Source organism: Archocentrus centrarchus, unplaced genomic scaffold (assembly GCF_007364275.1).
Source record: "Archocentrus centrarchus isolate MPI-CPG fArcCen1 unplaced genomic scaffold, fArcCen1 scaffold_64_ctg1, whole genome shotgun sequence".
NCBI classification, from domain to species: Eukaryota; Metazoa; Chordata; class Actinopteri; order Cichliformes; family Cichlidae; genus Archocentrus; species Archocentrus centrarchus.
The window spans coordinates 515,936-527,273 of record NW_022060281.1 but is presented as its reverse complement, the minus strand read 5'-3'; the positions used below and the strand labels follow the sequence as shown (position 1 = coordinate 527,273).

General features: G+C 48.5%; 1 protein-coding gene across 2 annotated transcripts; it reads right to left on the bottom strand.

The window, feature by feature from the left end:
* Window positions 1–9,038: 9,038 nt before the first annotated feature.
* Window positions 9,039–11,338, bottom strand: LOC115777682 (transcriptional regulator Myc-like). 2 transcript variants are annotated; one of them, XM_030725627.1, is made up of 3 exons: window positions 11,122–11,338; window positions 10,025–10,636; window positions 9,039–9,912 (listed from the first exon to the last, which is right to left on the bottom strand). In XM_030725627.1, exons 2-3 carry the CDS (start codon window positions 10,626–10,628, stop codon window positions 9,413–9,415), a joined length of 1,104 nt encoding a protein of 367 aa, XP_030581487.1. In that variant the 5' UTR covers window positions 10,629–10,636; window positions 11,122–11,338; the 3' UTR covers window positions 9,039–9,412. The 2 variants fall into 2 exon arrangements, with proteins under 2 accessions (XP_030581487.1, XP_030581488.1); XM_030725628.1 differs by having other exon boundaries at window positions 10,025–10,633.

Genomic DNA, 11,338 nt, shown 5'->3' with positions numbered 1-11,338 from the left:
ATAAATATGTTCATTGGGCAGCACGGTGGCGCAGTGGTTAGCACTGCTGCCTCACAGTTAGAATACCATCTGGAAGGCCTGGGTTCGATTCCACCTTGGCCCGGGCCTCTCCCTCTCTCTGTGTGGAGTTTGCATGTTCTCCTCGTGCTTGCGTGGGTTTCCTCCGGGTACTCCGGTTTCCTCCCACAGTCCAAAGACATGCACTTACTGGGGTTAGGTTAATCGGCTAATCTAAATTGCCCATAGGTGTGAATGAGAGCATGAATGTGAGTGTGAAAGGTTGTTTGTCCCTCTGTGTTGGCCCTGCGACAGGCTGGCGACCTGTACAGGGTGTACCCTGCCTCTCGCCCTATGACAGCTGGGATAGGCTCCAGCCCCCCGCGACCCTGAACAGGATAAGCAGAAGTGAATGGATGGATGGATGGATGTTTATTACTGCTGTAAAGTTTTAATACGGGCTTCTATGGGGGCGGGGCTCTTTTCTTTGAACCCAAAAAAGGTAAATCAATCCACCTGAGGAGATGCAGATGGTGCTGATTCTGTGAAGACTGGGGTTCAGTGTGGAGGGTGGGGCTCATTGGAGGGTGGGGTTCGTGATAAAGCTGGGGTTCATGTGGAGGGTGGGGGGTTCAGTGTGGGCTTGTGTGGGTGCCACTTCTTGTGTGTGCTGTTTGCTGCTGTGAAGGTTTTTCTCTGCTGCTCGTTTCTGATGTTTCACTGAACACTTTATTGTGGAGACTTGGTGTCTGTAACGCTGCAGCTCCAACGTCTCACAATGATTTTGCTTCAGAGAAAAAACCCACAGCAGAAAATCCTCTGTGTCACTGACAGGGCCGCGTGTCTGTGGAAATCCAGCACTGCTCACGCTGTGCTGCGGTCGGTGGGTTTTTCTGTCGGTGGTCTGCGCACACACACACGGTTTCACTTTCCGATCAGCGTGGGGAGCAGCTCGGCAGGAAAACCCTGCAGCAGACGCACTGAAGGGGGCGTACGGTGGTTTTGGGGGGAGGCCAGCTCAGCGCCCCATGGGAGCCCAGCAGGATGGGTGGGTCGGGACCAGAAGTACATGGGAGTGAATGTTTAGTGTCGTCACTGCAGGTGTTTGTTCGAAGCTGAACTTTGTGCATATTTATAGAGACAAACCCAGAGACGTTCATGTGTTTAAACCACAAACTCGAGCTGCTCACATGGTTGATCAAATCTGCTCAATAAAAAGTGTGCTGAAGTTATGAGGTCACCAAAGTGTGCGTAAAAATAAAATGATAAAACTGTAAGTTGTGTCACTTTGGCAGGTGCAAGACAACTTAGTGTGGAGAAGAAGACTCACACAGTCCTGACAGAGAGGTCCAGATGAGGACCAGCAGGATCATGTGACCGGTTTACTGAGGGGGGAATCGTCTTCATTCTGGGCTCATCAGTAATAACTGGATACTTAGCTCTCAGTCCGTTTCAGCCCATTTGTGTTTCCAGGGCATCAAATAGTTTGTCAGAAATCTCTGTATTACATACCAGACATCCTTAAACAGAACCCGACACACACAGCAGCCACAAACTGTCACTCTCAGTCCAACATTAGTCAGCCAGCAGGGTGTTTGCTCAGCTAACACGTCAGTGACTAAGTCTGAGCAAAGAGTGAAACCAGGTAACAACCAAAGATCGAAGGACCAAACTGCACAGCATGGTGAAACCACCTCAGCCTATGACAGCTGGGATAGCCCCAATCCCCCCCATCACCACCATCACCACCATCACCCCCGCAACCCTGAAGACCATAAGCAGGAGAAATTGGATGGATGTAAGTATACTTACTGTCACCTCTAATCTAATCTGGAAGTCTTCAAAGAGGACCGTCATGTTTGAGCATCCAGTACTCTCATCATCAGTGCACAGAAGGACACACTGTGCATGATTTAATGTGCAAAAACAGCGATTTGACTCCTTGTGATGACACTGAGTTGGTGGTTGAGTCCACAAAATCCCTCATAAAGAACTGAAACAGCTGACTTGATGAAGGCATCAAATAAGAAGAGGTGTGTTACAGCTGTGTTACAGGTGTGTTAGAGTTATAGTTTAAACTGAGGGGACAGTTAAATGTCAGAATGATGGGAAGGAAGGTGAATACATGCCCAGCATCAGTTCTGACTGATTCTGAGGTAGAGAGGTTGAAGTCAAACCTCGTCTTCATCAGCAAAAATGACTGTCTCATCATCAGCTGTGAAATGCTGCTGTCTCTTTGGTTTTGTCCTTATTTTACCTCCACAGAAGTAAACTTGAGACAGGAAGTGTTCTCAGGCTTTCGTCCGGCCTGTGGAAACGTTCCTGTGCACCTGCTGCTTAATTCTGCCCTGCAGGCTGTTAAACCTGCTCTGACCACACATAAAGTTTTCTGTGGAAATTACATGTGAGCTCATTTGCATGTTAATGTTGTGAACAGTTGAACAGCTTCAGGGGAAGCTGCTGTCGGCTTCACCTGGAAAAACTGAGAAAACTCGTCTGCAGATTCTCCCACACGCTCCTGTTTACACCAGTGGGTGCTGAGGCCAAAAGCTCAGCATTTTCTAAGGTCTGCTGCAGCAACACAAATCTGACACAAATCAATGACCTAATGAGGACATGCAATCTTTCTTTAAAACCCTGTTTACATGAGAACGATCTGCTCTACGTTTTCAAAGGTAACGCGTGAAAACGGCAACGACCGGCGTTCACACGGAACTGAAGACACACTGAAAGCACTGTAGTCCCATGCCAGGCCACAAGTTGGCGGTGTGTTTTCTGTAATGCAACAACGTGTAAGAAGTATAGGAGTCGCAACCATAGTGTGCATATGTCAGTGTCTCCTGTTATGGAAAAGTAGCTTTCCCTGTTCACACGGAGACAAAGACCGGAGCGCTTCACAAACGTCCCACTCTGGAACAGAAGCTCACCTTTTTCACCTGAAAATGTTCTCGTGTTCTGGGCCTTAGTGTGTATATTTGAATGCAAAGCTGACAACACAAAGCAAAGATGAAAATCAGCCCAAAGAGACTGCAAAGTGATCGCCACAGTGATTCACCTGCAGAAAGGCACAGATGGAGGCTACAAGCCTGTTCTTCAGTTCTCAGTCAAGGTGCTTTAAGGCAAAGACCCCACAATACTACAGAGAAAAGGCCAATAATCAAAACGACCCGCTATGAGCAAGCAAACCTCCAGCAGAACCAGGCTCAGGGAGGGGCAGTCATCTGCTGTGACCGGGTGGGGGTGAGGGGAGAGAAAAAAAGACACACTGCGGACAAAAAGGATGGGACCCTTAGAAAAGACTGAAACCAACACAGGGATGTGTTGAAGTAAGATGTGTCCTGTAATCAGCATCACTTCTAACCTGTAACCAGTCAGTCTGCCTGTGTAAAGGGTGAAAAGTCATCACTGTGCTGTTTGGGATTACGGTGTGCACCACAGTGAATGTGGACCACAGAAAGCTGAGCAGAGAGCTGTCGCAGGAGAGGAGAAAGATTATTGATGAGCATGTTAAAGGTAAAGACTGTAAGACCATCTCCACTAACCTGATGTTGCTGCAGCTGCACACATTCAGAAGTTTAAGGTCCACAGGACTGAAGCCAGCCTCCCTGGATGTGTCTGCAAGAGCAAAACTGATGACGAATTGAAGAGAGGGAGAACGTGAATGATGAACCCAGAACAACTTCCAGAGATTAGAGGTCAACTCCGAGGTCAAGGTCCATCAGAGTCAGATCGCACCATCGTTACTGTTTGAGCCAAACTGGACTTAATGGAAGACAGCTGAGGAGGACACCACTGCCCACAAAGATTCTGGGAGAACGTCCTTTGGACAGACGAGACAAAACTGCAGCTTTTTGGCAAATCACACCAGCTCTGTGTTCACAGACACACAAATGAAGCACACAAAAAGAGCACTGTACCTACTGTGAATCATGGAGGAGGCTCGGTTATGTTCTGGGTGGGACTGGATGTCTTGAATCTGAGCAGGTACAATGAAATCTCAAAACTATAAAGCCATTCTGGAGTGAAATGTGCTGCCAGCAGGATAATAACAGAGCTAAAACACCCAGAAATGACTCTGGACTAATCTGCAGTGGCCTCCATGAGCTCTGATCTAAATCCTGATGAACATCTGTGGAAGCAGCTGAAACATGCAGTCTGGAGAAGGCAGCCTTCAAACCTGAGACAGCTGGAGCAGTTTGGTCAGAGTACCTGTGGACAGGTGCAGAGGTCTCAGTGAGAGTTACAGAAATCACTTCAGCACCTTGAGGCGACTGTTTGTTGTGATTTGGTGCCATAGAAATAAAAGTGAACTGAATTGAACTTGATTGTCTCAAGAGGTTGTACGATCAAATATTAAGTTAAGGGTCCCTTCACTTTTGTCCAGGCCAGCTTCATTAGTTTCTGTTGAACCACAATTCTGATTTTCATTTGTTACGTTTCAGTAATTTTATTACTACTTTTGTCACGTGTGTGTGTGAGACTGTGGATCAGTGCTCTGGCTGCCGTCTGCACACGCTCAGCTTCAGCATCACTCTGGGTTCGTCAGCAGCTTTGTGTTAGCGTGCTGTCTGTGCACGTGTTGTGTTAGCAGTGCAGTGCAGAAGTTTCTCTGTAATGTTCATATCTCCTTAGAAGATGTAGACACCCCACCCTGCTGCTCCGCCCTGCTGCTCCGCCCAGCTGCTCCGCCCGGCTGTTAAGCCCAGCTGCTCCGCCCGGCTGCTCCGCCCGGCTGCTAAGCCCAGCTGCTCCGCCCGGCTGCTCTGCCCTGCTGCTCCGCCCGGCTGCTCCGCCCAGCTGCTCCGCCCCGCTGCTCCGCCCGGCTGCTAAGCCCAGCTGCTCCGCCCGGCTGCTCCGCCCGGCTGCTAAGCCTAGCTGCTCCGCCCGGCACAGGAACTGAAATCAGCTGATTGATGTGTTTGATGCCACAAACTGCTGAGCAATAAGAAACCAGAGCCAGTGGTCAGGAGAGAAGATCCACTGGAACATGATGGGAAACATCCTGTCCCCACTTTCTGAAATGTGTCACTCCCATAAAATTGAAGGAGCGCATATTTTTTTATAAAACTCAGTATTGGCTTAAATTGATTTGCAAAGAATTTTATTGATGTTTTTACACAGAACTCCAAAGACTGACTTCATTTCTCCTGACAGTTCAGAGCTCCTGATGCCCAACATGCAGTTCAGAGGTTGGTAGAAACGTCCAGGTTCAGCATCAGCAGCAGAAACAGGAAGCTGACAAAAGTAAATTTGAAGAAAAAGCAGTTTTACAGTTTGTCACATGTATGTGCTTAAAAACAAAGAGTTTACTAAAATGAGCTCATAATCCTGGTTTCCAGCACTCTCAGTGTTAGCTGGGCTCTGTGGCCGTCAGCATGCAGCATATATAACATTACTGTAACATATTTTCTTCTCAGTATTTGTTCATGATGCACTTTGCTGAATTCTTTAGAAATGATTAACAAAGCAGTGAGTGATGTGAGTGTGAGTCTGGATTATTGAAGCATTTCAGAGTCACAGTGTGAGACGAAGACGTGTCCACAGCAAATCTCACCTGAAACAGGACTATTTCACCAGGTGCTTCATATTTATATTTTTGCTCTGTCTTTAGCTGAGCTCTCTGTGTGCTGTATCCACCCGTGCAGGATTTTTCTGCAGCTTTCAGTATAATAACACTGTAATAACCCTAAATATGCATAAACTCCATAACCAGCTCTGCACTGCAGAAAATCAGGATTAAATGTAAACGATGGAACCAGTTAATAACAATAAAAATTCCCTGTAAATCCACACAGATCTCACTGTGGAAATTCCCTGAAGTCCAGCTTTTTATTTGCTTTGCTGTTGTGTGAGCAGGAAGTAGTCACAGCAGCGGTAATTATTGACCCTGCGGGCTCACCTCACAGCGGTTTAACAGCGCGACAGCACAGGAAAACGATAAACCGTTAATACTGTTTTAGGTGAGTTTGTGTAACCTCGTAATCAAACAGCTGGAGCACAGCAGGATAACGGTGACACGTACCCCCCCGATTCTCTTGGATGTGCCACCCTGAGCCCTCGGATCATCTCTGACTGAGTTTCCTGTCACAGAGGGCGAGCAGCCGCCTCCCTGGCAGATTTAAGGCCTCTGATTCGTGCTCACAGCCTGCAGCCTTCTCCTGCTGCAGCTCAGCACAAACGAAAACATTATTTGGTGTCACAACAGTCTGGATGAAGCTGCTCAGTGGGAATGTTTCAACACCGTGCTCAGCATTTCATATTACACCAAATGAGACCTCTGACCGGCTCTGTCGCAGGGAAACAGCAGCTGTTTGCCTCTTGATTTATGAGCAGCAGGTGGGAGTCAGGCTCCTCCTCCTCTGTTGCCTCATTGGTCACAGGAATGTGTCTCAGTCTTTTATGGAGCATTTACAGTGTTTGTTCTTCCCCAAATTCCCCTCATGAAGAAGAAGGTGAGAGTATGTGTACAATGACCTCACTTCCTCTTTGATCCGTGCGGATACTTTGGAGCATCTAATGAGCAGGAACCTGTTTTTCCAGCTGGAAACTGAATGTGATTTAATCTCCGCACAAGGACAAAGACACCTCAGTGACGTGATCCCCTCTCAGCAGGTATTACAAATCCATAGGTTTCACCATGGACACCCTGGAGCTCGCTATTGGCTCCACCCTCTGTTGTCCTCCTGGGACACCAGCTTTGGCTCTCTGTGGACATCAGATCCTCCACTGGATACCTGAGCTCAGTCAGTCTCTACACGGTCACGAGAAACTCCGGTGGACTTTCTTGTGACTGTGTAGAGACTGCAGAGGCTCAGCAGAGAGTCTATTTCCACCTGCTGAGGGACAGCTAAGCTCCTTCAGGGACTTTAATGGACACCCGACAGTTCATTGTGGTCTTCATGGGGACATTTGATTGCCCACTGCACACTGTCAGGCCCGGCTTGTGACTTCTGGCCCATGTCCATCATTTCCACACCACTGACCCGTGAGTGCTGAAAATAGTCATTCAAGATCTAAAGGGTCCACTCTGTTTTTAAGTGGACATTTATGAGAACACCCCAGAATTCATTAGTGGGCACAGTGATCATCTGTTTGGACCACTGCACACTCAGGAGTCCACAGCAGCTTCTACAAAGACACCTGGAAGTCCACAAGATGAGTTACAATCTTACAGAGTCACAGAGACTGTAATCAGTCACAGTCTCAGAGTCCTTCCAGCCCTCGAGCTCCTTATCCTTTCGTATCTGTTTGTTCTTGAGCAGCTTTCAAACTCTGAATCTGAAAACTAGAATCAAACCGCTCAGGAAACACGAGCTCTAAAATATCAGGAATGTGGGCCCTGGAAAAAACCATCTGCAGCAGCAGAAACAGGAAACCCGTCAGCCCTCAGTCACTGCTGACCGTCCTGGAGGATCTGCATGACTCAGCAGCCGGACTGTCGAGTCACCGTGACTCAGAGCGTCTCTTTATGTATTTATTTTTGGCAAGAATCAGAAAGATGATCTGGTCCGCCTGGATGCTTATAAAAGCTTTTGTTGGGTGCCCACAGCCACAGCCCTCATCAGTGCCTAAATATTAGAAACAGGTGAAACAAAGGTCACAAAGATAGGACGAGCTAATGTTTGTTTTCACTGCAGAAATCATATTCATAACTTAGTTTCACGCTGCATTGTGCAGAGACTGCACCACAGCTCCTTTTAGTGTTTGTAACTCCCTCCATCAGTAAAAACTTTCCTGATCTGAATCCTTAATTTAAAGTCTGACTAAATATATTAGGTTGATTTTGTGAATGATGATCCAGGGGGTGGATTAGGGTGGAGCAGTGATGTGCATGAGCTGCAGGGGGTCGGCTCCTCCGTCAGGTCCACGCTCGCTCATCATTCCTGGTTTTAAACATCGAGATGGTTTCCATGAAAACAGCTGGAAACAGCTGGAGGCTGCAAAACGAGACTTCACCAACCGAGGAGCGACATCACAGCAGCTGCATCCATCCTTCACGTCCCATCAATACCCCAGAAACACTTTATATTATAGCTGTTTATTTTAATGTTGAATGTGAGCACATTATTAGATCTAACATTAGGAAAACACTGCCCTACATCTAAATTCATGTGTTTGTGTCAAATACACTTAAAAATAATCTCTGAATGTTTGAATAAATTAAGCCACACGGGTCACACTGAACAGCTGGGGGTCACATCTGGCTCCTCCCACATTTTATACCAGCCAGCATCACTGTGGGGTGCCTAAATTCTCTGTGGAGTGAAGGGAGACCATTTCAGAAGGGGTGGGAGCGCTTCTTTACTCGGCCTGGCCACAAACCAAACTCTGCTGTCAGTGAAGGTTTTCATCTCCAGGTTCTCGTGAGCAGCTGGAGCTGTTCGAGTCCAGGCTGACCGACAGCCTCTCCCACGCTGACGTTCGGCTGCGTGAGAACAAAATGTCCCCGTTTGTTTTAACAGGTCGTCCTGCAGCGTTCTCTGACAGGTGCTTCGTGTGGACCACAGTGAACATGAGATTAACTGTGGTATCCTTTAACTAGCACAGAGTTATGAGTTCAAACACCCCCCACATGTGTGATGACCTTTGGCCCTCTTATAATGATGTGGCTGAACACAGTGCAGCTGGTTTGTTTGCCCTCATATTTACTGTCTGGAGCTGAACTTTGACCCTCAGTGAGGAAAACACGCAGCGTGACAGCGTCAGCGTGCCGCTCTGTTTGCCGGCTCGGATGTTCTCCGCTGACACAGCTGGAATGTTGAGTAATCAGCGAGCTGAGGAAATTCCATGAAACTGACCCACAGGAATACCTTTGGGACCGTTTACATGAAGCTGAGTTTCTCTCCAAGGAGCCGACCCCACATTTCCAAAGAAGCTCAAAACACCGAGTCTGAGTTTCAGCGACTGTGGAAACTTCACTGTGGGTGTACGGGAATGCTGCACTGGAGATTTCAGGACTCCTCGAGGGACTTGTTCACCATGTGATTTCTGGGAATTTTAAAAAGTAGGCAGGTGTACAGAAACAAGTCAGACACTGACTCTGAATGGATCTACACAGGACTTTTATTCTGAAGGATCAGAACACTTCAAATGTACTTCCTTTTAGTGCACATGATTCTTGAACAATTATAAAAATAAATTCTGAAGATAAAAATCACAATTAGAATACAAAGCTTTAGGGAGTAAAAAAATTAAATAAAGTGAAAACATTAAATTATTGTTCATAATCAGCTGTCAACACATTTCCCCTCAAACTGGAACGATGCACGAAAATTTTAAAGTTACGTTTGTCAGCAAAACATAAATAAATAAAGACAAAAATGTGATTGCAGTGCAGCAGCGAGCTCCCCGGGCGCCGTGCTGAGTTCAGGTGCCGTCAGTCATTTCCAACATGAAGAAACTAAGAGCAGTAAAGTTAATGTAAAGTCCTGAGCTGCTGCAGCCTCTGCTTCAGCTCTCTACTCCTCTTCCTCAGTCCATCCTTCTTCGCCAACAGCTTCCTCTCCTCCTCTCTGACCTCCATGATGAACTCCACCGCCTTCCTCAGGATCACCACCTTCGCCGCTTTCTCGTTGTTGGCCACCGCCGGGACCTCCTCCCTCAGAGCCACGAAGCTCAGCTTCAGCTCGTTTCGCCGCTGCCTCTCCAGCACGTTGTGAGTCCTGCGTTTGTCGTCGTCCTCGCCGTCCGACTTTGGGCTCCAACACCGGCGCCCGGCGCTCTGCCTCTGCGCCGGGCCGCTGTTCTCCACCTTCACCCGTTTCCCGGCAGGTTGCTGCGCAGCATAGTTGTGTTGGTGGATGTTGACGTGAGAGCGTTTCAGGACCAGAGGGGTCGGGTGCGACCGCCGGGGTGTCTTTCTTCTGTCCACCGTCACCACGTCGATCTCTTCCTCATCCTCATCCTCGTCCTCCTCTGGGGAAAAATAAAAACATTGTGGTAAAAATGTAGTGAAACCCCCACCCTGCTAATGGATGAGCTACTGAACAGATTCACGGGTCTTTCAAAATAAAAGTCTGCTTCTCACCTGAGTCACTGTCACTGCTGCTGAGCGGCGGCGAGTCCAGGCTCAGCTCAGACCCCACCTCCATCGCCACGCCATCTTCCCTCTGCTTCTCACCCAGGAACACCACAGAGGGGTCGATGCAGTCTGTCGCTGAGGTGTGCAGGTCCCGCAGGTACTCTGTGCTCTCTCGAGACCCGCCCACCTGCTCGTCAGCTGATCTGTCTGCGATGATCTTAGTGTTGGAGGAGTTCCCGCGAGCCTGCAGCGAGGCCAGTCTCTCTGACACCACCTTCTCCAGCTCGGTGGCGGCGGCAAAGCTGCTGCTCCACATGCAGTCCTGGATGATGAAGGACTGCAGGAAGGCTGCAGAGGGGTTGCGGTCGTCGTCCAGGAGGTCGGACACCGCCTCCAAGTGGTCGGCGGCGGACAGGGAGGGTCTCCGGCTGGGGGACGAGGGAGGCGTGGGCAGCAGCTCGAACTTCTTCCAGATGTCTTCGCTGGGACCCGGTAGGAGCTGGCTGCGTGGAGGAGGGTAGAAGTCTTCCTCTTCTCCACCCAGGAAGTAGCAGGGCTGGACCATGTCGTAGTCATAATCATAGTTGGTGCTGTTCAACACCGGCGGCATGACGGCTGCTGAAGAGAAACAGCAGATTAGCCGGAGCTCAGGTTTAACAGGCAGAGCCACAAATACATAAAGATGTGATATCTATGATTCATTGATATCACATAAAGATGTGATATCAATGATTCATGAGTACTGCAGTAAAAATGAGCAGTTTAAAGGAGGACAGCAGCAACCACATTCTTCATCTGTTCAGCATTAAAGCTGAAGGTCACAGACACACTTCACTTACAGACTGTCCACACTGTCAGCGCTCAATACACCTGAGACAGGGAGGAGCTACCTGCCCTGCTTACAGACAGGTGAGAACAGACAGGTGAGAGCTCCTGCTGTCAAACACGCGCCTCTAATTTAACACAATTAAAACACTTCCTCAGAGCCGCACAGAAAGAAGACGTGTGAACACGCTAAAAGCAAACTTCAGGATAAATCCGGCTCATATCTGAAACTGATGTCGGGAAAAGTAAAAGCATCCAGTAACTTTCAGCAAACTTACCGTTACTCTCCGGTTAACGGGACTGAAGACGGAGTCAACTCCAAATGTTTCCGTGCCAAACGGTTAAATCTCACAGTGAGCTTTATCGGCAGGCTGTCGGTGATAAACAGTCACTCGGTAACCGATAACCGGGAGCGCTCAGAGCCGCTGTGCCGGTGCCTGAGTGGAGCCCCGCGGTTGCTGCGTCAGCATGAATTACGGCCATCACCTGCGCCGC